Consider the following 27,555-nt stretch of genomic DNA (forward strand, 5'->3'; position numbering starts at 1 on the left):
GCTTCTAGAGTTGGTGGTGTTGAACTGTCCTTCAATCTTGTCCCTGTACTGGCGTTTGGCTGCTCTGACAGTTTTGCGGAGGGCATAACTGGCTTGTTTATGCTCCTCCGCATTCTCGGAATTAAAAGCGGAGGTCCGCGCATTAAGTGCTGCGCGAACATCGCTATTAATCCAAGGTTTCTGGTTCGGGTAGATCCGTATTGTTTTGGACGGAACAACATCCTCTACGCACTTTCTGATGAAACATGTTACGCTATCAGCTTAAACCTCGATGTCGTCATCAGAGGTGGACCGGAACATCTCCCATTCCACGTGATCAAAACAGTCTTGTAGCATAGAGTCTGATTGGTCTGACCAACACTGGATCGTTCTGAGGGCAGGTGCTTCCTGTGTCAGTTTCTGCCTGTAAGCGGGCAGAAGCAGAATGGAAGAGTGGTCCGATTTGCCAAATGGTGGGTGGGGGAGGGATTTGTAGCCATCCCGGAAGGGAGAGTAGCAATGGTCCAAAACCCAGTCCCCTCGTGTGATGAAGCTGATGTGTTGGTAGTATTTCGGTGCTATTGACTTGAAGTTGGCTTTGTTAAAGTCCCCGGTCACAATGAACGTGGCCTCAGGGTGCATGGTTTCCTGCTCACATATACTCCCAAACAGTTCTTTGAGTGCCCAGTCTGTGTCGGCTTGTGGCGGGATGTACACAGTGATAATGGCCGCTGTGAATTCCCTCGGTAGCCAGAATGGTCAACACAGAAGCATGAGAAATTCCAGATCAGGAGAGCAGAAAGACTTTATAGAATGTACATACCTCTGATCACACCAGGATTTGTTGATCATAAAACATACACCACCACTTCTGCTTTTACCTGAGAGGTCTTTCACTCTGTCCGCTCGGTGCACGGAGAACCCCACGGGTTCGATGGCTGAGTCTGGAATCTCCGCAGACATCCAAGTTTCTCTAAGGCAGATAATGCAGCAGTCCCTCGTTTTTCGTTGGAAAGAGATCTGCGCTCTCAGCTCACAGAGCTTGCTGTCCAGAGACTGAATATTTGCCAGTAGAATACTGGGTAGCGGGGGTCAATTTGCGTGACGTCTTAGTCTGATGAGAACGCCGGGTCTTGGGCTGCCCAGATAAAGGGCTCCACTGGCATGTTTGAAAACAGCGGGTCGGCATTGAGGTATTTAAAGTCCTGTTTTCAGTGTGCTATTGCAGAACCAATGTCCAAAAGTGTTTGTCTATCGTAGATAAAAAGGCAGACAACATCCAAGACAAAAAACATAAGAATTGTAGACAAAACAAACAAAAAACTGCAATACTGGGTCGGAGCTCACAATGCAGCAGCCATACTCTGCGCCATCTTGAACTACCATGCGCCATCTTTTGGCACCATTCTGAGTAAACTCTAGAGACTGTTGTGTGTGAAAATCCCAGGAGATCAGTTGTTACAAAAATACTCAAAACAGCCCGTATGGCGCCAACAATCATGCCACGGTCGAAATCACTGAAATCACATTTTTTCCCCATTTTGATGATTGATGTGAACATTAACTGAAGCTCCTGACTCGTATCTGCATGATTGTATGCATTGCACTGCTGTCACACGATTGGCTGATTAGGTAATCGCATGAATAAGTAGGTGTAATAAAGTGCTAAGTGAGTGTAATTTCTGTTATTTTATTGGTCCGGGAGTAATACACAGTTCAAGGCTTTCCAACTTAGTTTGCGTATATGCCCATGGCTGGATTCATTTAATTTTCAGGTTAAACCATGATGCATTTTCTATTTTAAATGTAATTTTGCGTTTGATTATCTCAGAATGTAAAGAAACGTCATTTTACATTAAAATACAGAATAAATGTAAATGGGTCACATTCAGCTCACCAGATTCTGACAAATATAAAATAAAAATGCTGAAACAGAATCAAAACAAAAATAATACTTCTAAAGACTACTGTCTATAGACAAACAGGAAGTCTGGCAGTTCAATTTTCCCATCAAACAGCATGAGATTATAGACAATGAGTCAGATGTAAAGGGTATGAGTAACTTGTTATCTTTTCTATTTTCCTGTTTATGCTGCAGCGTTCACTGACACTGTCATGCATTTTAATGTCTGTATCTTGTTATTGGATGTCCAGATGGACTTACTGTATGTGGAGTGTGACCTCAAAAAGGAATATCCCATTTCTGGGGAGAAATTTGGTCTTTGAATCTTTTAAAATGATCAGGCTTGTCTCAGATGTCATGACACCTAATTTGGTTTAAGGGTTTATAATTTGGTTGATTTGATTTGCACCTTTTCATCCTAAAATAGTTGAAATATAGCAGTGTTTGGCAATAATGGCATTTGTTCAGTAAATTGTGCAAAATAAAAGACTAAGGAAATGAAACCGCAGATAAGCTGACAAAAATATTTTCATTAAAATGTTTGATTCGAGGGGAAACACTTTGTACAAGCCCCTTTTTTACTTTCTCAGCAGAACTTTCTGCTTTAGGCTTTATGCTGTGTATGGATTACAGCACGCGCACACACACACACACACAATAAAGAATTCAGTATTAACCTTTATCATTCTTTTATATAAACCAGCATGTGGTGGCTGTGTGGTGTGAACAGCTGAGTAATGAGTCACATGACAACAGCAAGCTTCAAGTTGCAGAGGATCTCTGGGTACAGGTGTAGAGAGATACAAGGTACAGAAACTTTGAAATCTGCTCCTAAATCAAGGGCCTTAAATGACTCTAAAGTCACATTGTTTGCATTGAGAAGATGAATATTGCATGCCCTTCTCTTTATGTCGCTTAAATGCATGAACATATGCCATTTTATGTTCAAATTAAAATGTCAAGTTATCGGAAATGTTCATAATGTAGTTACTACAAACAAAAGATGATAAAACATGATTTGAACATTTTACAGATAATAATTTATTCCAAGACATTTACTTGTCTTTGGATATTTTTATCTGGTTTGACACGTAATTTTGTTAAAACGGAAACATTAACTCATCTGACCTGGCATGACATTGCTTTAAATACCTAACTACAAAGTATTTTCATGCCAGGATTTTTGAACGATTCGGTTTAGTACTATAAGAGGTAGTAAAAGCCATAAATTAGCAATTATAGGAGTTATTAAAGTCCTTCTTTTACAGTTATTCAGTGCATTTGTATGTATAATTTTTGTTGTTTGCTGCTCTTCATTTAAATCAGCGCACTAGGAACTGACTGTAAAGCTGAAGTGTGTAATATCTGCACTACTGAATGGAATTGCAAAAATAAACACAGCTTTCTGAATACACACCCCATCTGCTGTTGATCAAACAAAAAGATAGTCCCGCCCCCAACATGGAGTCAATGTTGTTGTGTTGGGTTGGACTGGTTCAGAAAATTAGCCTGCGAATGGCTTATTTACAGTTGTCTCTGCATATTAAGTTAGGATAGGAAAAAGTATTTTATTATTGGAAAAAGTTAGCTTTAAAGGGTTAGTTCACCCAAAAATGAAAATGATCTCATAATTTACTCACCCTCATGCCATCCCAGAGGTGTATGACTTTCTTTCTTCTGCTGAACACAAACATAGATTTTAAGAAGAATATTTCAGCTCTGTAGGTCCACACAATGCAAGTGAATGGTGACCAGAACTCAAAAAGCTCCAAAAAGCAGATACATTCAGCATAAAAGTAAACCATAAGACTCTGGTGGTTTAATCCATGTCTTCTTAAGTGATCTAGTTGGTTTTGGGTGAGAACAGACCAAAATATAATTCATTTTTCACTGTACATCTTGACAGCAGTCTCCTTGGCGATCATGCTTTCAAGCTCGATTACACTTCCTATAGTGCCATCTAGCACTCTGCACATGCATCAAGCACTAGGAAGTGTAGTTGAGCTTGAAATCATGATCGTGCCTAGAGACTGCAACGACAAGATGTACAGTGAAAAAAGGATTAATATTTTGGTCTGTTTTCACCCAAAACCAACTGGATCACTTCAGAAGACATTGATTTAACCACTGGAGACTTACTTTTATGCTGACTTTATCTCCTTTTTGGAGATTTTGGAGTTCTGGTCACCATTCACTTGCATTGTATGGACCTACAGAGCTGAAATATTCTTCTAAAAATCTTCCTTTGTGTTCAGCAGAAGAAAGAAAGTCAAACATATCTGGGATGGCATGAGGGTGAGTAAATGGTGAGAGAATTGTCATTTTTGGGTGAACTATCCCTTTAAGGGCATATTGTAATATCAATATCTCGGTAACACTTTAAAATAAGTTTACATTTATTAATATTAGTTATTGACATTGGTTAACATGAACTACCAATTAACAATAATTTTACACCACTTCTTAATCTTGGTTAATGTTAATTGCAACATACTAATACTTTTTTAAGTTATAAGTTCACATGTTCACTGTTCACATAGGCCTATGTGCTAACATTAGTTAATACATTATGAACTTACATTAAAGGGATAGGTCACCCAAAAATGAAAATTCAGTCATTGTTTACTCACCCCTGTGTTGTTACAATCCTATGACTTTCTTTCTTTTTCTAAACACAAAGGGAGAAATTGTGGAAAACAAATTGTGCTCAGCGGTGTCATACAATGGCAGTTTATGGTGACCACATCTTCAAGCTTCAAAAGAATGCAAAATTATAATTCAGAAGTCTAATAAAATATTCCATGAGACTCATGATTGTTTTGAAAGTATACAATAAGGTTTGGTGAGAAACAACCCGAAATCTGATGTATTATTTAGTTAAACTGTTGACCGACCGTTGATCTCCTGTGCACGTTCATGATAGGGCACAAGAGCAACAGTTCACACAGCCTCTTCACGACATTGGGGCGTTCAAGCGAAAGCTCGTTTGTTTATCTAAAAACAGGTCCTCCACAGCAATAGTGACATCAGAACACAACACAGCTGCACACAAAACAGAGAACAGAACTTACTAAACATGTCTGAAGAGTTTGTAGTCGAAGAATAGATCCATTTCTATGCCCAGCCTTATTTTTTTGAAAGATTTTGGACCGGTGCCAGTTCACATGTCCTGGAAAGGACATTAGAATCACTTAATGTGTTTTTCCAGAGGGAGAGGAATGTAAAAGTTCAAACTGAACAGTGGCAAATGGAACTTACAGCAAACTCAATGTCCAAACACAAATGATTAGTTGCGATGGAAAAAGAGACTGGTTAGAGTCAGTTGGGTCAATACTTGATCAATGTGCCCCATTATCTTGTGCTTCAGAATTAGCTAGAGAAACCTCAGCAAAGTCAAATCAGAATGTAAAACCAGAACATCAGTTTTTTGGGATTAGAACACAACCATATTTAATTATCAATGAATAAGCTAAGACTAAGAATGTTAAAAAACTAAAATGTTTTCGGTATATGTAGATAAAAGCCATACTTCTGTAAATTCTCTAATAAAATATATTTTCTAATAAGTTCCTAAAAGTCAAAAAAGCCTTTTGTTTGTAGTTTCAGCAGTGGACTAAACAGTGAGTCAGCAGCTTCATGGTTCCCTCTGTCCCATCAGAAAGGGCATGGGAGGGCTCTGTTGGCAGTGACCTCATCTGTGTCTGTGCTATATTTAGATCTACAGTCGTTCTCCACCATGTGGTGGGGTTTCCGGCTCAGTGACTTCAGAGGAAGAGTTACCACAGAATGTGCTCTTGACTATTGAGTGTGGAGTTGCCTAAAGGTAAAAAGTAGAAAGAAAGATATAATCGTGTACTGTTTGATGCTGAACTTTATTATTATTTATTGGTTCTGTCAAACAGCGGCATGGAATCTTTAATCTGTGATCTCTGATAATTATCCAGTCTTGTAAATTTAATTTAAGGATTGTGTGTTTTTAAGTGTAATTGTGTTTTCCTCTGCTGTATAGTGACACCTAGTGGATAGGTTATAGCTCCTGATCATTTCCATATGATGTACAGGAAATGAAGATCAGTCTGTTTCACATGCCCAGCAATGAATGAAAAATGTGTATGTATGCTAGATGTTATAATGCTTCCACCCACTAGGGGTTGGAATGTTTTGTGTGTGTGTGTGTGTGTGTGTGTGTGTGTGTGTGTGTGTGTGTGTGTGTGTGTGTGTGTGTTCCTCGCTATTTTACTGAACCCTTCTTTTGAGTGCTGAAGCTGTTGCTAGGCAACAAATTTGTTTTCCTCTTAGGTAAGGAGAAGTGAGGCCTTTGTCTTTCCTAAAATCTAATTCAATTCTTTATTTTCATATGTTGACCATCCATGTTTCTTGGGATGATTATGTAACTGTTAAAGTGTAAGTTTAGAGATATGATTTGTTATTTGTGGCAAATGGGTGTTTAAATGCAGCATTTTGTTCTTTTAGAAAACCCATGTGTCTGATTCAAAGTCTGATTTAAAGGGATAGTTCACCCAAGAATGAAAATTCTTTCATCATTTACTCACCCTCATGCCATCCAAGTTGTGCTTGACTTTCTTTGTTCTGCTGAACACAAAAGAAGATTTGTAGAATAATATCTCCATTCAATGCAAGAGAATGGTGGCCAGAACTTTGAAGCTCCAAAAAGCACAAAAAGACAGCACAAAAGTACATCCATACAACTCCAGTGGTTAAATCCATATCTTCAGAAGCAATATGATAGGTGCGGGTGAGAAACAGATAAATAGTCCTTTTTTTACTACAAATCTCAACTTTGACCAGCCCTCTTTTGCACATTCATGAGAGGACTGAGTTCATCTTCTTCTGTTATTTAATTATTTATTTTTTATTTTTTATTTTTTGCAATTCACATTCTTTATGCATATTGCCACCTACTGGGCAGGGAGGAGAATTTGTAGTAAAAAAGGATATAAATATTGATCTGTTTCACACCCACACCTATCTTATCACTTCTGAAGACATGGATTTAACCACTATAGTCATATGGACGTACTTTTATGCTGCCTTTATGTGCTTTTTTGTTCTACTCACCATTCACTTGCATTGTATGGATCTACAGTGCTGAAATATTCTTCTAAAATGCTCTGTTCGTGTTCAGCAGAAGAAAGCAAGTCATACACATCTAAGATGGCATGAGGGTGAGTAAATGATGAGAGAATTATCCTTTTTTGGTGAACTATTCCTTTAAAGATTTCTGGGGTTATTTTTATATAGCAGTACATTAAACTTTATTTTGTTTTATTATTATTATTATTATTATTATTATTATTATTATTATTTGTTTAATATATTTCTAAGCCTTTTCTGTTTAATGTAAATTATATCCAGTCTGTATGTTAGTACACTGTTTCATTTATCTAGTTATTTATCTGTGCTGTGACCTATATGTGTTTTACGTAATTTGATCTAAAACTAATTTCACAAAACAGGGTTATATACAGTATATAAGGAAGTGTCACTGTAAGTGTCACTGTAAGTGTCCTAAAGTTTAAAGGGGAGATTATTGTAGTAACAGCTGATTGTATACAACACAAAACAACTAATGCAGTACAAATAGTTTTTATTGGGACTTCACTGTCATTGCTTTTTAAATACAATAAGGCATAGATTGTAACATTCAGACATTTACATTAGAGAACACTATTCTAAATTAGTCACTTACTAAACAAAGAGAGGGAACCAAAGCAGCTTGGACACATGTTGTATAGGCATAACACTTTTAATGAGGCAATATTGATAATTTATCTTAGTAAATAGTTTAGCTGGAGAGTGTCTTGATACAAGGACCATAAAACACTCCACTAATAAAATTCCATATGAATGGAAGAGGAATGTCAATGTCCATCTCTGTGTCACTCACTCTCACATAGGATTGAACATCCTTGATGGCATCCTTAAGAGTCTCGATAAACTGGTTCAAGATAACTTGCAGACGGGCCACAGTAGAATCAATCCAGGCCTGGATATCTGCAATCAGTTGCTCAATGGTCATCTCAGCGAAGATTTCCTGGGCCTTAGCTTTGACAGTTTTATAGTAGTCTTCAATAATTCTCCTGGACTTCTCAACATGCTCAGTAATCTCACTCAGGAAGTTGGAGTTGACAGCATCAGTGTAGACATTGCTGATCCAGCTGGAGAGCATGTCCAGATCTTGAAATTTGATAGTGTTTAGGAGCTCCTCTGCCTTCTCCACACTGAATTTCAGGATTTCAGACAGTTTCTGCACAATGGTCTCAAAACTAACATCACCCAGACCCTTCACGATGGTGATCATTTGGCTTTGGATCTTCTGGAAAGCAGCATGGAAGTCATCTAACATTTCTCTTCCATTGATAATGTAGGTGGACCCAGGAATTGTGACTTCTACTTCTCTGATATACTCAGTGACAGTTTCAGCATACGTGGCGACGACCTCTGGTATCCTTGTGATGGCCTCTTTGATGACATCAGCAATGAAGACACTGATTTTATTGTAGACCTCAAGTCCAGAGAATTTCTCAGAGTGTCCAGGAAGCTGGAACTGGGTGTCCCTCATAAATGAGATGGCTGCCTCCAACAGGGTTTGGATATTATTCTGGTATGCTCTTAGGAAGATCACCATGTTTTCAGAGATCTTACTGCAGATTCCTGTGAGGTCAGCAGCAGCAATCTGTTCAGCTGCTCTCCTGTAAATGACTTTACCTTGATCCTTCATGTCATCAATGGTACTCTCTAGCTTCTCATACTTCTTGCTGATATCATCATAAACTGCATTGATGTAATATGTTATTGTGTCTTTCAGATCCTTTAAGGAAGCAACTTTCTCCTTAAGCCACCTGAGAATCTGACTGGGGACCTCCTTGTTCCACTCTGTCTGGAAGCTCAACCTGTTTGAGTCCATTACCGCAACATTTACCTTCAGGATGTCTACATTGTCCTCAGACTGTAAAGAAAATGGTATGGTCATGTCAACTGCTAATTGAAAGTTCTTAAGCATTATTAAGAATAATATGAAAATAAACTATTCATAATAATTTAATAAATTGCTGAGTCTTACCGGATAAGCACCAAAAAGTCTTCCAGTATAGTAGGATAAGCTCTTGCTCTGCAGCTGAAGACCAAGGAGTCCAGCAGATGGGGAAGATACAGAGACAGTAAGGCCGTCTTCGGCATTTCCAGTTAGTTTGTGGTAGAGCATACATTTCACAGCTGGCAGATTGACTTTAGCGGCATTTGAAATAACAGCCTTAGAGACTTCGGGGTTGGACTGAAAAAGTCCATTATAGTTGTTCTCAAAATATTTATGCTCCACATTGAGCTTGGTGAACAAATTTATCCCTGAATTCATGTTCAAGGTGGCAGAGCCACTGGTCATGCCATTGAAAATATCAAACTCGGAGGTTGCACGAGTTTCAAACTGAGCAGCAGTCTCATCCTGATTAAGGATCTCAGCCTTGGTGTTCATGGTCATCACAGCGGTTTTCACAGAGAACTCATAGGTTAGGTCTCCCATGACAGGGATCATGATTGACTCCTGTATATTGGGTAGAGTGATCACTGTGAAATAAGGACATGAGTATCTATCTGATGTGATTTTGGAATTGAAATTGGGTGCAAAAATGGGTATTTTGATTTTCCTAATGATAGCATTGAGAATTGGCTCCATGTTGAACTTCTCTAGGTTCTTCACATACTTAAGCTGTGCATCTATATCAAGGGTCTGCTGAGGTGTGATCAAGACTCTTTTAAGGCCTGCATCCTCCCATAAAGAAAATCTCTCTACATATGGTGTTTCCTTGTTAATGAATGGGACAGTCACTTTGGGGATGTTAATTGGCAAGGTGAGCACATTAAGGTCAGCTTCACCATTGACTGATGCAGAGATCTGAATTTCCTTCTCACTGTTAGCCATATTAATGTTATGAGAGTACTTATACTGATTGAACCTAGCAAGACCGGTCCAGCTGGCCTGTTGCACTGTGGGACTTAGAGTTAATGACATGTCATTCTGCAAATCAACTTTACCGGACAGCTTAAAGGGAAGCACAAGTTTGGTGTTCTCCTTGTTCTTGGTTTTAAAGATGATTTCATAAGGCACTGCTTTGAAGTTAACTGAGTTGGAAATGGTACCCTCAACTTTGCCAATCAGTTCAGCATCGTGGGACACACTCAATTCAACCATTGGGTCCTTTACATGAATCTGCCCTTTAACAACTGCAATGCTGCTCTTGATGAAGGGAGTTTCTGTCTCTGCTTGTGCATCAAATGTGATCTGAGTGAAATCACCAGTCTCGGCATCCACTTTCTGCTTCATCTTGAGAAAACTGCTATCAGTAGCACCACTGAAGGTCAGTTTTATGGACTCTACACTAATCAAAATCTCCAAGTCACTCTTGTGGGTTCCGTCATCAGAATAATCATGGACAGAGTACTTGGCTTTGCCATCATTTCCAAGGGTGAGGCTGATGATGCCAGATTCCAGCTGAGCAGCAGCCTTCTGGGTCATTGTGGCTTCACCAAAGATGTTGGCCACTGGCATGTTCACACTGTGGCTGTAAGAAGTCTCCAAAGTACCTGAGAATCCACTCTCCATGTTCAGGGATGCATTGTTCACAAACTCAGCATTGTATGGTTCTGTGGTTGCCTTAGCAGAGGTCATAGCAGATGCCTTGGCTGAAGCACCATTAATGGACAAGGATCCCTGGTGATCAAAAGAGAAAGCCATATGGTTGGCTTTCACTGTCTCAGTCAGGGACATATCATTCATTCTGGGGATGTTAAGGTGAGCAGTGGCATCAAAGGTGTAGGCCAAGAGATCAATAGGTGTCCGGAACTGAGAATTCAGGTTGGCAGTGAACTGAGGAGCATCAGAGCTGTCTGTTGCATTTTTCACTTCAGCAGTGGTCTTCAGAGTGTGCTTGGGGGCTATGATCTCAAATTCACCATACAGAATTCCAAAACAGGGGATTTTGCTCAGGTCAGTGACCATCTGCTTTACTTCATCAGCCAGGGTGTCATAATCAAAAGCAATCATTTGTTTGGCTTTGGTATTTAGTTGTTTGATCAGCTCAATCACCTGTTCAAAGAATTTGTCAAACAGTGGTTTGATGCCAATAGATTTTAGATAACTTACAGCTGATTGCATGGTTTCCCTTAGCTTGTATTGCTTCATTAGGTCCACAGCCTCATCAGTGATTTTCCCTACCATTGCCTCAATCTTATATTCTGCTAGAACCTCATCGACTTTGTTGTAGATTTCATTTATTTTGGTGATAATGCCAGTTCTTTGTTCCAAATGGTCAATCCAGTGCCTGACAAGCTGCAGGGTTTGTTCAATTCTTGTTTCTGCTGAGTAGACGCTGAAAAGCTTTAAATCATCATAAAACGTCTCCACATCAAAATCTTCAATTACTTGCCGGAGTTCACTTCCTTTGTTCTGCAGAGTGGCTCTAATGTCATATTTTCCATCAATGCCATTAAGCACGTCAATGCTCTGATCTTTCATGGTCAGCATTGCATTTTTGATCTCCTCAGTGAGAGCAGGCAGCTTCTCAGTGAAGGGCAGGGAAATAAAATGACTGTCACTGTTCTTCTTATATTTCACAGCACTTGTGATGGCAAATTTCTGATTGCTCTTTTCTTCATTCAAGAGACTAGTTAATACGGTGCCTTTCAATGCAACACCAATGTTCTCTGGAGTGTTGAAGATCTCTAAGCTCTGGTCAAAGGCATGACCGTTTAGCTTAGACTCCATCTTGATGTTCAGTTTTTGCTGCTGAGGTGTGAAAACACTGGTTATTTCATTCTGGAAGTTAGTTTCAATGGAGTTTCCAGCGTTCAGCTGGTGAAAGGTTGAGGCCTTGCATTCATGCTTGTGTGAGAATGACTTAGGTTCGGCACGTAGGAGCAGCATGCTGTTCACCTGACCACTGTGTTTTCCAAACAGGTTGAGCTCTCCATCAGAGTTGAAGGAACTCTCAACATTCATGCTGAATGGTTCTGCTTTGGTGAGTAATTTGCTCTCCAGTCGGAGAGAGGGAGATTTGAAGTGCACCTCATTGATGAACTTTGAGGAAAATCCAACAATCTCAAGGTCAGAGCTCTGAGTCATTTGAGAGCTTAGGAGTGTTCCAGTGGTGCTGCACTTTGCAGTGGCTGTCTGGTCAGCGTAGGTGATCTCATATGTATGTCTCAGCTCCTCTTCACCAAAGGTTCCCTTCAGAGTTCCAGTAAATTCCATCTTGTAAAGCTCTGCCTTCATCTGGGCATCATTGATGAAGTTGACACCGATGACCTTAAGATTATTGTTGACGTTGAAAGAAGCTGTAAAGTCATGAATGTCCACTGCGATGTTGTGCTTGTAGAAGTTGTTCTCATTCAGGAAGTTGTCAGACTCAGAGTTGATGGCCAGAGATTTGAGGGTAAGTATCAGAGAATCAGTGTTTTCTATTTTCATCTCCAGAAGCGATGCAGTCAACTTGTTAGAGAGGTTCAGGCCCTCTTCATTCAACTTGAAAGTGATCCTGTTTCTAGTGTTGGCATTGAAGATGTCACCCTTATACATGCTGTTTAGGTATACCTCTGAGCTTGCAAGTCCTCCCTCAACTTTAAGTTCGGCACTGTTCTCATGGACTGTTCCCTTGGTAGATACAGACATTGTAGCACCAGATGTTGCAATACCACCATTGAAGATGTATTCAAAGGTCACGGAACTGACCTGAGCATTGGTGGTACAGCTAGTGGCCAAGCCATCCTTGGTGAAGGACAGGGTGCCTTTGTGGGAGGCTCGGTTGGCAGCAAAGTTGATAGTGGCATCTGTATTCAGCTCCAGTCCCTGAGTGTTCAGGGATCCAGCAAGCAGGGAGTAAGCACGGTTTGTATTGTCATCAGCCTGGGACTCAATCCTGATAGTGGCCTCCTCCATGCTTGCAGAGAAGCCTACCTGGTTGCGAAGCATGCGCTCATCAGCTTTGGTGATAGAATCTGCCTTGAAGGTTAACTGAGCCTCCTTGAGCTCAATGTTGAACGTGGTGGTGTGACGAATTGGGTCATTGTTGATGTTTGTGTTTGACTCAAATGAAAGTTCTCCACTGGCTGCTGTAGCTTTCATCTTGTTTTGGATTTGGAAAATGGGAGAACTCACCCTGATAGAGGATTCAGCTCTTGCTTCTCTGCTTTTGGGTTGAAGTACAAAAGTTTGGGTGGCAGTGGTGCTAGCAGACATGGGGCCTACTTTCAATGATCCATCCAAATTGCCATCGCCTGTGATTTCAGAGGAGATAGAAGCCTGGGCTGTGTACACCAGGGACATCTGCATACCCAGAGGGCTGGAAGCTTCAATCTTGTAATTTCCTGTAGTCTTGACTGCATCTGTGATTTTGGCTGTTTCCATTATGCTGAAACGTGCATTGATGAGCTTATGGTGCAGGGAAGAACTGATGTCAACCTTTGCAATGTCCTCTGGGGTGTCAGCAATTTTGGCAGTTCCTGCATGTAAAACATTAAGTCATTAATTTTAGAAATGAAAGAAGAAAAATCCTATCCAAAGATCCATATCATATCGATCATAGAATCTAATATAAATAATGTTATAGTATAAAATCTAATGAGTTTACCTTCCACAGTAAAGGCAAGAAGTTCCACAGGGCTGTTAGCAGACACTTTGTAGCTTGCAATGTAGCTGGGCTCATTGACAGTGTTGTTGCCACCAGAGAAAACTCCCTCAATTTGATAGAAGTTGGTGCTCACTTTGGCAGATACCTCTACCATTCCGAGGAGTGGCATTGAGAGGTCATAGCTGGAGGGGATGGAGAAGGTAGGTAGACTGAACTGTTTAGAGGGCAGCATTAGACCAATCTGAGGTATAGCCAAGTCAGGGGTGGCCATGGTAGGAGGGATTCTCAGGTCCTCAGATGTCTTTCCACCAAGAGGCAAAGGAATGGTGACTGTGAAACGATCCTTGTTGAACTTGTATTTGAATGTGCTCTCTCTACAAATAAAACAAAGATGATTTTGAAGGTCAGTGAATATGCCACATTTGCAGTTATTGTGTGGATAATGTAGATAATATGCATAAAAAGGGATACGAGTTTAGAATTAATCTTACGTGTTCATGAACACCCTCTCAGGCAAAGATGGAATAGTCAGATCAGGAATGTTCTCTCTTAGCAACTGAAGGTAGGGAACATCAGCAGAAATCTTGTCCATCCAAATGAGGTAAGCCTGTAATATCATTGAACATATTGGTATGAACAACCTTCCACAAAATAATCATGACTTTAATACAAATTGTGTTTTTGAATGGTTTGCTTTCATGATCAATTAATCTATAAATAAATGGGAGACAATCATACCTCACAGATTTTGGCATAAATGTGACGAAGCTTCATGTCAGTCTTAACAACTTGATGTTCCATGATGTCATCAAAGATCTGATGCATGCGACTCTGAAGAGGTGCTGTGTTAGCCATTAGCTTCTGAATCTCTGAGTCCATGTCAGACTTCAGCTCAACGTTCATCTTATCATCAGCTGTAGTGAGAAGAATTGTTCACTTATCACATTTTATAAAAAAAATTCCTCATAATAATAATAATAACAATAATATATTAAAGCTTTAACAAAAAACAATGAAAGGAGAAGGATTCCCTACCAAACTGGAAGGTGATCTTCTGCACAGACTTTGTCTCTGGGAGCTTGATGTTACTCTTGAGTTCCAGAGTCAAATCTTCAGTATTGGTGATGGTGGCAGTAAGAGTGGCTTCAGTGTTGAATGAGGGTACAATCAACTGAGCTTCCAACAAACCTTCTCTCATGGCCTCAAGCCTGTTATTAGCAAAAACATGTCTTTAGATTTCCTCCCAAAGAAATAAGAATTTTGGTCGCATTTTAGTATAAAATCAGGAACTTGTCAAATTAGCCGCACACAATAAGCATTTTGAATGTTGCATCTACTTTTTGGACCCAAAATGGAAAAAAGTGTGTCTAAAAGGAACATGTCTGTATAAAATGTGTCTAAAAGGAACATGGCAAGTGTTTTTAAAAGTGATTTTCTGTACTTACTTAGCACGACCGATGAGAGACAGCTGGGGAATGTTTTTGTTTGTGATATCAATAGTGATCCTCTTTCCTTTAGCAATGCTGTCAGTGACACCAACTTTGATTCCGGCCTCAACATCATAGTCAGGGATCTCAATGCTGGTGGTGAGAACATTACTGTTCCTGTTGTACTTAACAGAGGCAGTGGCCTCAGTGGGCTCAGCACCTAATGATTAGAACAGAGAAAAATGATTATTCGGCTGAAACCAATAGAACAAATCCAATTAAACAAAATCTCTTTGTGAATCACTGTAAAAAGTGGTATCTTGCTATTGTTACTGTAAATGGATATTTTACCCAAAAATGGAAGTTCAGTCACCATTTACTCAACCTCATGTTGTTCAGACGTTTTCACAAAAGGAGATGATAGGTGGATTGTTAGCCTTAGCCACAATTCACCATATGGTATAGAAAAACGATGCATTGACTGTGAATGGTGACTAAGACAACATTTTCCCTAACATCTCCTTTTGTGTTCCATGGAAGTTACAAAAAATATGATTTTGGAAAAACAAGATGGTTGGAGTAAATGATGAAAGAATTGTAATTTTTTGGTGAACAATGAAAAATTACTTTCATTGGTGTAACCTCATGTAGTTAGATTCAGTCATTAAATCATGTTTTTTTAAATTAACTGTTTTTGAGTATACATGCCTTCTGCTCGCAGAATCATTTTCAGAGAATCAACCCTCTGGTGGCCTTCCTTGCCCTCGTTCAAGACTTCATAGGCAAAGGTTGCAGTGTACTCAGTGACTTCACCGGTGGGCTCCATGTTTACAGCAAACCTGTTTGCAGGCAACAGGTTTAGTATAATGTGAGATTTATGGCAAAATGTTGGAAATAGATGAATGATTGAATGTGTTGTTGAACTCAGGAAGTTTGATACTTACATGGACTCTCCATTGAGAGGAAAGTGTGGAGCATTTGTCACAGCTCTAGAGTAGATAATGCTAGTACAGTAATTGATGCCATAAATGAGGGGGCTGCACTTTGCAATGACGGTCCTGTCACCTGTGTCAGGCACAAGTGCGACCTGGGTGTTGGACACCATCACGAGCTTGTTGCTGTTCATGGAAAAATGACACAGGGTTTCTCATTAAATCTTTTTGGTGAATGACTTGACCAAATTTGTTGGAAGCTTGCGCTGTTTCTTTATGAACATTTATTTTAAGGTTAGACAAAGTAAATGTTGATATTGTTTACAATAAAGCATTTCAGTATGTTTCAGATAGACAGTAAAACAGCTACCTGGCTCTGAAGAGTTGGTTAGGACCCTGGGGTGCAGGGATAGACAGCTTAATTTGACCATCGCCCATGGTGATTTTGGCATTGAGAGAGCTTTCATGAAACATGTTAGTGTGCATTTCCACAGCAGAGACAACAAACTTGGGGATGTGGACTCCCATACGGGTGACAAATTCAACTCCCATGGAGGGTGAGAAAGACAGTTCACTCTGTGAAGATAGTAGTGAAAAAATGAGCAATAGTAGTGGAAATGCTTCTACAATATATAACAAGTTTTTCCACATCAACCAATTAGAAATTTGATCAAGTAGATATCAAGGATTGTTTTAACACCTTGCCAGGCACCATACGCAGACCACCCTTTACTCCAGGTGCAAAGGTTCCAGACAGAGCAAACTTCAGGGGGAATCCAGAGGCGGTTGGTAGGGAGAATTCATTATCCATAAAGATATAATGAGCAAAAAAGCTCTGATCCCCGGACATCAAGGCCTTTGTAATCTGAATTGAAACAGCAACAACTGTATTTAAAAACATTCCGCAGACAATCCTAAAATACATCTATTCTTAGAATATCACATATTAAATCCATTGGTTATGATTCATGAAATACTATTTTATCAATGTATAACATGTATATGAAAATTTACATACCAAAGCAGGTGAGGACTTGAGGGCTTGAACGTATGTGACCATCCTGTCGACAATGACAGACAGTTCACTGGTGCTCTTGATGTATCCCAGCTCAATTCCCATGATCCTCAAGTAGGCCACGGCCTCTGGGGAGTCCAGGTTGTACAGATCCTTAGCAAGCTTGTTGAAGTTGCGCACCATTTCCCTTACAATGTTCTCAGGAACCTGTCAAACAGAATCATGAAAATGCTTGTGATATTAACTTACCTTTGATGCTTTTTTTAAATCAAAATATTAATCATCAAATATCAATCATTATTTTTGTAAGAAATTGATATCAGTACCTGTCTCTTAGTCTTCTCTGTTCTAAGGGGCTCAACCCATTCCTGCAGAACCTCATTCATTTTGTTTGGCATCTTGTCCCCAACCCAGTACATTGCCTTGGAAATGGTGTCAGGGAAGAAGCCATTGCTTCCAAAGAGAGTCTCAACAGTTGGCTCAAATCCTTTGCCCTCCACGCCAAACTTGGTGACAAAACAAATACAAATTTTACTTAGAAATTCTAAGTCAAGGTACAGCTAGTAACATTAGAAACCCGCTGAATAGACTGTACATCAATTGCCTAGTTTTCAAGCGCAAACAAAATATTTCGTCTACACGTCTTTTTTAAGATCTGTCCAAGTACAGTAATAAGGTTTACATAGACAATAACACATGACCTCTCCTACCTCCAGGAAGTCAAGGTTGTAACCGAAGGCCTTCAGGGTTGTCTCAAGCATAACTTCCCTGGGCAGTTGGCTGCTGGGGTCAAAGATGATGCTTCCCTTTGTGCTTGAGCCCATTGCTTCCTTTGCTGGCATAAATGCATCCATCTTATAGTTACGAGAGAGCTGAGTAAAGTTGGAGTGGCTAAACACCTCATCGTCCTGCATGACCTCGACTATCTTTTTGCCCAACCTGGGAAGGAAAAAGTTACCATGTTGAGGGGAGTATAAATAACAAACTGAATGGATAAACAGCACATTATATCTCTTATATTTAGTCTGACAAAATGAAAAAGTAACTAAAATACATACTCTTGAATTTCAGGGTCCTTGGAATGGATAATGTTGTAGACATGGGAAGCCACAAAGGATTTGACTTGCACATTCTGGTCCTGGGTGAGGATCTTCTTCACAACCTCCAGGTCGCTTTCCTCAGGCTTTCTCATCAAGATGAGATAGGCAGCCAGTCTCTTCTGAACAGCACCTTTGGCATAAAGCGCAACTCTCTGGATGTTGGAACGAACCTGAGGGAAAAATAAAGAATGCATTCTATTAGTACCTAGGACTTGAGAGATATTACCTGGCATAGCACACAATCCATGTTTGGGGAACTTGCAACACTTACATCAGAAGTCATAGACATGCGTCTGAAAGCCTGGATGGCAGCCATCTGGACGGACAGGGTGGTGGCAGGCTGTCTCATGCACTTGAGCAGGGCGTTCTTGATGTTGGGATCAGCTGCTTCCATTGCCTCGCCCATGTTTCCAACAACCTAAATAGGGAATATAACAATGATCAGATAATTGTTCTCCAATTGCGAATTGGGAAAATGGTTCACAAAGGTAGATGTTTAGAAATTCACACCCTTAGGGTCAGGAAGGTCAGTTCCTTGTCTCCAGCACAGTTGGCACCAAGGATAGAGTTGATGAAGTTGTACACCTCCAGAATCTCAGAGGTGAGCTGACCCTCAGCTTGGAAATGCCTGAAGGGGTAAAGCATACATGCTCAGCTACAGTGGAGATAAAAATCATAAAAGAGCAAACATTGGATTTTTTAAGCTATATGTGATGTATACCCTGTTGAAAAGACCAGGATAGCTGGTCACCAGCATATGTTGTGTTTTTAATGTTGGTGTGCTGATGTTGCTTGACTAGTTTAGACCAGACACAAACATCACTAACCAGCATGGATATTCATGCTGTTCTATGCTGGTCTTTTCAGCAGTGAAGTGAAAAACAGATGGTCTTGAAACACGTACCTCCTTACGACATTACTGAGAGCATACATGATTGCCTTGCTCTGCTTGGTCTGGGCAATCTCGAGTATGTCCTTCACCAAGAGGCCAGTGGGGATGTGCATCATTCCCAGAGCATAGACAGCAGCATCTACCTCGATGGCATCAGAGTCAAAGGTCTTGAGGATATATAACATGGAGCTGGCGCACTCTGCAGTGCCGCACTGCGTCAGGGCCTGCCAGGTCAGAAGCTGGTCTTCCTCCACCATCTGGGTGGTGGCCTGTTTCAGAGCTTCAATCTCCAGTCCACGGAGCTCAGACACCAGTCTCTGGAAGGTGCTTGCCCTCTGGTTGCCATGTGGTCTTTCGTGCATTGATTTCAGCTCTCTGAAGGTGGACAGTAGGGTCTCAGAGGTCTGGACTGGGGCCTTATCCTCCACAACCTCCAGAGCCAAGTGCTTGCGGTCAGTAGAACCTGTGTTAAATATGGGAAATTATATATGAATGAAAGGCTGCATAGGACCAATCCAGAGAAAAATTTAGTCCATTTGTTCAGAATAAAGGTACTTTACTGCCCTAAACGCAGTCATTTATGACCAAAATCAGGTCTCTTAGACTATGATCCATTTTTTGAAAGATGGGTTTGTCTCAACTATGCACAGATTTAGTTTACAATCCAAAAAGTTTATAGCCATTTTCTTGTGTTTTGGCTTTGTAGGGCAGTATAGTGTTTGAACAGGTAAATCTAATCTGAAATCTTTAATCTATTTGAAATTTAAACAGAAAATGGGGATACTCACGGTAATCAAAAACTCTGTCATTGATCTTGCTGGTTCCCTGAAGAGTTAGGGTTTGCTTCACAAGGGAAGAGATGCCATACTCATTCCTGCATATAAATTAAATGAGATTGAGGGAATAAAAATGTGATATTCCAGTTATACACACATTGTATTAACAATTATACAATTGGACAGTGAGATTATGTCATTGTCACTCACTTGTTAGAGAAGGGAAGGAAGATGTGCTTCTCTGTGCATGTAGCAGAGGTCATGTGCTTTTTCTGGTTGTCAAACTTATAGTTGCAGGCCTGGGTACTTCCAATCAGCTTGGACAGAGGGTATTGCTTTTGAAAAAAATGACAGGAATTTATAAACATTATTTTGAGAAATACAACAATAATATTTTTACCTGCTGCTGGGATAGGTGGTATTGACCATTTGTTATTGATCCTGGCCATAGTCTAGGTAATTTCATGCATTTGCCAATATCGGTTAGAGGCAGTTTGCCTTAGCATTACCTCATTGTTTTTACAAATGTAGTATTGGTTTAATAAATAAATCCTCTGGCCAAAACTGATTAAAAATCTTAGAAGCCATGATTGATGTCCTTCAACCAACAGAGGATGCGATGCAGTGTAAATGTCTTACCAAGCCAGTGATTATAGCGAGGGGGCTGTTGTGGCTCCTTTGGGTTTTAAAGCTATCACAACCAGACAGGTCCCTAGTGATGCTGACATCGGTGGCAATATCCTCCCTGGTGTTGACCTTGACATCAGTGGCACAGATTCCATGGACAGTGACCTAGATCAATGAAATAATGTAATCAAAATCAATAAATGTAAACTTGTTTCATAAAGGCTTAAAACAAGCCTTTAATACTTCAGTGCGAATCATGATTGCAAAAGCTGGCCTCCAGAACTTGCCACCCAATACTGAAAGTACTTAGTCATTTCAATCCCAGGTTCATGTGGATAATTAGGCAATATCATAATCATGAAATTGTCTCCTATCAGTTGACTCAGGTTAAGATGACAATGTTCTTCAGTAGAATTTATTATTCCAGATAATAAGAGAATTTATCTGCTCAGTTATTTAGTGGGTGTCCATGACGGCATTGCTAAAATTAAAATCAAGTTAATATGACCAGTACAACATATAATAAAAGGAAATAAATTTTTTGTTACCATGTCTTTGCTCTGCTCCTTCTCCATGACAGGCACAATCAAAGCAGAGATGATACCCCTCTTGAAGTTCAGGATGTCAGCTTCATCGCCCTCAGGGTAGAGTGTCACACTGGTCTCACCCTCAACTACAAACTTCAGTGTATTCCTGTTCAAAGAAAAGCAACAGTTGAATCCATGTTATCAACTATTGAATTTGTTGAAAATTGTGGCTAAAATGTCAGCTTCTTATCAATTAAAAAATTAACATACAGTATAAATTGAACAAAAAAGGCTAGTTCACATTGCCCCAGCAAATACCAACAAAAACCAGCCTTAAAAAATATAGTTTAAATGTAGTATTATTATATATATTCCACAGGAAGGTTGGTGTGCTCATTTTGAATATCATGAATTCTTAGACAGATCCAATTGCAGATTTATTGGCTATGTATTTCTCTATAACTGTGAGGTGTCACTCAGACTTACTTCTCCATGGCTGCTTGGAAGGCCTGGGCCTCAGCAGGCGGTGCATAGGTGGTTGTCCCATCTGCGGCCACTCCCACAACCTCGGTCAGAGAGCACTCGCTGGTGCGGAGCGCAAAGCTGCATGCCTGGGGGACATCGATCTCAACCTATGGATGAAGGGGAGTTAATGACTTTAATGGATGAAAAAAGTCCAAGATGTTCCAAAACGGAGAAGAAATGCAATACTAAAAGAGCAGAAAGTTGAGCAAAGCTAGACCCTCTACTGAGTCATATTTAATTACAGAGGGATACATCTCATGAAACCTGTCGAGAACATATCCAGGTTATATTTCACCACCAAAAATCAAAAGAAGTAAGAAATTGTATTTTGCTTAAAGAAAACATTCACCCAGCAAGTGAAAAAAAATAGAATATTGAAAGGCTGACGTATGAGAGACCATTTCTCAAAGTTAAATGTACCTTGCAGGATACTTTGGGGCCATTTGTGAGGTGGGACGTCCCCTTCACACTATTCTGGATCTCTGCTTCATACTGATATGTATATTTTTTGTAGATCTTAAATCTTTTAGACACTGCAGATTAAACAGACACAAGAAAAATGTAAAGATGGGATATCTCGAACAACATACAATGGTATACTCGCAGTATTTTTTAATTTCACATTTATAGTTCTAGTTTTAATTGTATCACTTTTTATTGCATTATCTAATCAGGGTGAGCAATTAGAAAACCTGGACTCTGACATCTGGACTCAAGCACTGTCTAATGTTGATAATGAGTACAGTACATGTCAGACCCAGATTAGGCTGGTGATGTCATTTATTGCGGGGTCAAAGTAACTGACAACAGCGATGGGTACAGAAAGTCTAGTAGGTAAAGGGTAAGGAAAAGGAGGGATGCTTATCATTTATAAGAACCTAGTAAGAATCCTAGACACTTTGTGTACAAAAACAACTACATTTCATAAAAGTTTGAGAAATAAAAGAAAGAAAAAACTTACAGTGACATTCTGGATGAGAACTGGACTCTTCTTGCTCTGGTGAAAAAGTCATGTAAATATAATTTTAAAAATGTGCAATCAAAATAGCACAGGCTACATCAAATGATAAATCAAAGATGAAATCAAACAGTAATAAAAAAAGAAATATTGAAAATAACCATACAAACAAATTAATAGCATCAAATCATAGAATAATTACAGAAAACAGCGTACTAAAATTAAAATAGGATAAAATAATCAATTACATATTTTCAGTGCATCTAGGTAGTCTAGCATCAGTGCAAACAGAATGCAAAGGAGCCGTATACTCACGGGCTACGGCATAGGTGCTGAGTAGCAGCAATAAGCAGAGCTTCATATTCCCCATCATGGGTCAGAAGAAGCTCAGAAAGCCCTGGATCGAAAACGAGTCCTTTCTTGGAGACTGGCGCTGCTCTTCTGGCTCACACCTTTTAAACTCGTCTCTAATCGGTCAACTTAAGGGGTTAAAGAAGGGTTGCAACAGGTCCAAAGTTCCATCAGCCAGTGTGGCAGGCCAAAGGCAAAGGCTGTTCCATAAACAGCTCCCAAGACTGGCCTGTCAGCAATGGGACTGATGGAACTCACTGATTGCACCGACCCAACAGCAAGTACAGCTTTTGTCTGCCTTGCTGGATTGATTTTAGTTTTTTCATGCGAAATTTGGCTCGGCCCAAAGGTTATTGCTAGGGATGAAGACCAAAAAAGCTCTCTGACTTTTTGTAGATTACATTTGAAGTTTTCTTTCTTAGTTTATTTCCTGGATTATAGTACAAGACAAACTATTAAGTACAACATAAAAAAAAAAAAAACTCTATTAAAACTCTATTTATTACTTTTCACACTCTCACTCTTTAATTTCTCCACTAACAATGTCGAATACATGCATCACAATTTTTCATGTATTGTGTTTGATAGAATTCTGTGGTGGAAATCAGAGGCGGAAAAAGCTTATATATCCATGCAAGTAGCTTTGGTGCGTAAGCTCAAAAAATTAAACATCCATCAATTTGATAAAACCTCTTATTTTTTTAAACATTTATAGGAGATGCCGATGCCCTAAATTAAATCACGTCCCAGCAGTTAGTTCTAATTATTGTTCTCTGCAGTGACAGATATTTGAGTCATGCCCTAATCTGAACTGTTGTCAAGGAACATGTCCTCTCCCAATTTACAACACTTATCATGTAAAACCAAGGCAGTGTGCAAAAGTTAACAGAACATTTCTACCAGTTAGGATCCAACATGGACTGTGTTCGGAATTATCTATACAAAATTAGCTACAGCATTAAGGACATGGATCCTACGGAAAATGAAAGAAACTAGATGTAACACAGAGTGTGTTTTGATTTGAATTTCATGGCAAACTTTTGAAAATCACGGTTTCAAAAACTACTTTAAAAGAAAAGCATTCATTTTTAGTTTTGCTTCTTTAAATTCAGTCAAATTGGGAACATGCTCAGAACTTATCAGAGGCTAACAGCCACGCCGAATCCTGAGAGGCAGTTAACCAAATCATAGCGATTTATGAAGTGTTGTTCTCATCATTTTGTGTGAGGTCATTAAAAGAAGAGATAACTTAATCAGAAAAAAGTTCCACAAGATGAGTTACATAAGACTGAAGATGTAATGCTGAAGACAGAGAACATGTTTTCTGTTGCTTTCGGTGCAATATGTGAAATTATGTCCTAAAAGAGGGGAAAAAATATAGTTCCTCTACAACAAGACATATTCTGAGTCTGAAACAGAATGAATGTTGTTAAAAAATAATTGTTAGGTAACCTAAAAATGTGCTTCATGTGGTTACATCTAAATTAGCTAGTTTTATTTAACATGACTACATTAAACAATTTTTAAAGGTTAGATCAAGCAGAAATACACTCACTAAGCACTTTATTAGGAAGACCCACCTACTTATTCATGCGATTATCTAATCAGCCAATCATGTGGCAGCAGTGCAATGCATAAAATCATCCAGATATGGGTCAGGAGCTTCAGTTAATGTTCACATCAACCATCAGAATGGGCAAAAAATTTGAGCTCAGTGATTTCGATCGTGTTATGCTTGTTGGTGCCAGACAGGCTGGTTTGAGTATTTTTGTAACTGCTGATCTCCTGAAATTTTTATGCACAACAATCTCTAGAATTTACTCAGAATGTTGCCAAAAACAAAAAAACATCCAGTAAGTGGCAGTTCTGTGTATGAAAACACCTTGTTGATGAGAAAGGTAAACAGACAATGGCCAGACTGGTTCGAGCTGACAGAAAGGCTATGGAAACTCAGATAACCACTCTGTACAATTGTAGTGAGCAGAATAGCATCTCAGAATGCACAACATGTCGAACCTTGAGGCAGATGGGTTACAACAGCAGAAGACCACGTCAGGCACCTTATTAGGACCATAGTGTTCCTAATATAGTGTTAAGTGAGTGTATATCCTTAAGGTAAAAGTTACGTTACCCCTTTTTACAGTGCATCTGAAATGGAAAAGAAGGTATCAAGAATGTTGACAAAAATGTAGTATTTATTTAATTATTTGGTCACATAAAAAAAATTATTGCCGAGATCAGTGCAGTCTTTGCCCCAAGTTAGGGAACAGACTAACTTATCAAGTATCTTATCAACAGAAGTCTGTCTCGCTTCTTGTTATTGAGTGTCTGGCCAGTAAAGATTAGTTGCACTGTGCTTTGTACTGTTTAAAACCAAACTGCTCTAAAAGAACTTAAAAGTCTAACAGTTTTATTTCATGACTTAGAAAATACGGTTTTGGTTGTTGCTATATAATTTGTCTTTTAGTATTTATTTATCCAGACAATATAGAAAATAAGGGCAGCTTTAATAAAAACTTTGAGCTAAAACAATGATAAGCACTTCTGATAAGGAACGTAATGTTTATCAGTATATATCTGGGTAATTAGTCAGTGCATGAGTCAGATCAACCCTATAATGTTAACAAGAGCACACTGATTTCATACAAGACTTATGCTCTATTAACACTTATGTCATACTTCTGTTTTGCATAATGCTACAAATCTCACAGTTTGAGATTGAGACTTAAGAATAGACAACGTGAAACTAATGGAGACAACTGAAGAACCTGCTACCAGCCGAAACAGATGCCTTCTTTCTAACTTGTAAGTTTCTTATCAAAATTGTCTGAGCTATATCACCCACATTCGTTTTATAGCTCTGTACTCTTACTCTGTTAACTGTTACACACACTCATGGCAAAATCGTCAGGATTCGTAGGACTTTTCAAAATTTGGCTAATTCGTATGATATCATGCGACTGCACTCGTTTGAATTCGTATGACTTTCACTACAGCCAATGACATTGCTGGACATCGTTTCCATTTAATACATGACAGTTACTTGCTTCTGTCACACGCAACAGCTTCCTATCATGTTTACACACTCTACTAACTGGTTAAGTTTAGATAAGGGGTTTGGGTATGGGCATAATATTAATAAGTATTTCCTTAACGCCTCGTGCGTGAAACTCGCGCTTACTTCTGCATTACACATCCGGGAAATTGCATGTGATGAAGTCGTGCGAGTTTATGCGAACAACATCGTGCGAGACCATATGAAATAGCCAACTGGTAAATTATGTACGATTTTTCATGAGATATTTTTTAGAAGAAATATCTCAGACAAAGTTGATACCTAAACGCCATATTACTGAGAGCTCATTTAAGTCTCCTGAGCTATGAAAGAGCAGCGTCTGAGCAATTACATTTTCTAAGGCACTCAGCACCTGGTTGATCCAGGAAAATGCTAAATGGTAAAATGACAAATGGTAAATCACTTTGGATAAAAGTACCTACTAAAAGCCAACCATGGTAAATAAGTTGCTTTGGTAATAATTCATTTTTAAACAACATATACTGTAGTAAATGTAAGTTAAAATGTGAAATATTTCTCCAGTCATCTTCATTTCCTGTCGCCCATTATGCAGTTTTGTGGCTTTGTTTAAAGATATTTACTTTAACTAACAAACTTCTTTTAGTGTTTTTTTTTAGCTTGAAAAGTGTGCTTATGCTATCTTTATGTAAAATAAATTACACTAAATATGACACTAAAAAGTTGAGTAAACTTAAAAAAGTACAACTTCAAGAAAATGAGTTGTACCAACCTAAAAAATTAAGTTGGACTGTAAGTTCAATGAACTCAATACAATATGTTCAGCAAACTCAAAAATATTAATGATTTCTTTTTTTTTTTTTTTTTTTTTTTTACAAGGAGATCTTAATTCAGTAAACTTGTATTTTAAAGTACAGCTGACCATAATTTTCAATATTCTTGATATAAAAAGATTCAAATTAAGCCGGTCTACATTTTACATTAGATCATGTGTCAGCCCCACCAAGGTACCAAATAGTTGGTACAACTTAAAAAGCGGTGTAGGCTGCAATTACTTAAAACTTCTAAATGTTAAGGTATCTTAATAACTGAAGAAATTTCATCGAAGTGAACACTAATCACCTTGATGGTGACTAAACAAATTTTTTTTTTTTTTTACATGTCCTCATAAATTGGCACACTTTGTCCAAACACACGTAAATACATTAAAGTGCAAGTGATTGTGGGTCCACAATGCTTCTCCATTGAGCATGCTCAGCAGATGCAAAAATATGAAGTTCATAGTGCTTAGCCTTACAAGTTTTCCACAGATTTTGAACTATGTATTTTCAGGACCTTTTACTAATGTTAACAGATGTTTATGACTACTGGATAACAGATATGAGTCAAAATCACAGTTTTTAAAGTCCCTGAAATTTCCTGATTTTCCATTTCTGTGGGAGGCCCGGAATACTGAGGTTTTTATTTCACAGCAGTTCACAATGCTTCCACAGAGAATCCACTAAAAGGATAATAATAACTATAATCCTATGCAGTTATTTTGCACACACACACACACACACACACACACACACACACAAAACATGTCAACTAGAAAGTTCAATATTAGTAAGGTCATTATATACAATCTAACACAACATGTATGTGCTCAATATTTAAAATTGAGTTGCTCTGACTTAAATGGCATCAAAATTGACTTTATTGATGGTTGTAAGTAATCTCAACTTTTTCTGCATTAGATACTTCAACTTTTAAAATTGAGTTTATCTGGCAAATCTGAAGTTGGATTTTTTTTTTTTTTACAGTGATATGTTTCACACTGTAAAAATATTAATTGTATTTTAAATGACATATTCTAAACAAGGAG

General features: G+C 38.9%; 1 protein-coding gene across 1 annotated transcript; it reads right to left on the reverse strand.

Annotated features, from left to right (window-relative positions):
* Nucleotides 1–7,473: 7,473 nt before the first annotated feature.
* LOC127410425 (apolipoprotein B-100-like) lies at nucleotides 7,474–22,716 on the reverse strand. The gene is made up of 26 exons (XM_051645678.1): nucleotides 22,619–22,716; nucleotides 22,307–22,342; nucleotides 21,766–21,878; nucleotides 21,307–21,452; nucleotides 20,842–20,986; nucleotides 20,306–20,458; nucleotides 19,877–20,001; nucleotides 19,679–19,764; nucleotides 18,903–19,353; nucleotides 18,509–18,626; nucleotides 18,270–18,416; nucleotides 17,957–18,168; nucleotides 17,609–17,837; nucleotides 17,225–17,404; nucleotides 16,902–17,105; nucleotides 16,584–16,748; nucleotides 16,254–16,459; nucleotides 15,896–16,069; nucleotides 15,660–15,790; nucleotides 14,970–15,171; nucleotides 14,560–14,732; nucleotides 14,263–14,438; nucleotides 14,016–14,131; nucleotides 13,525–13,898; nucleotides 8,967–13,396; nucleotides 7,474–8,852 (listed from the first exon to the last, which is right to left on the reverse strand). The coding sequence occupies exons 1-26, from the start codon at nucleotides 22,674–22,676 to the stop codon at nucleotides 7,689–7,691; spliced, it is 9,714 nt and encodes a 3,237-aa protein (XP_051501638.1). The 5' UTR covers nucleotides 22,677–22,716; the 3' UTR covers nucleotides 7,474–7,688.
* Nucleotides 22,717–27,555: the final 4,839 nt, after the last annotated feature.

The sequence above is a fragment of the Myxocyprinus asiaticus genome, chromosome 19 (genome assembly GCF_019703515.2).
Source record: "Myxocyprinus asiaticus isolate MX2 ecotype Aquarium Trade chromosome 19, UBuf_Myxa_2, whole genome shotgun sequence".
NCBI lineage: Eukaryota > Metazoa > Chordata > Actinopteri > Cypriniformes > Catostomidae > Myxocyprinus > Myxocyprinus asiaticus.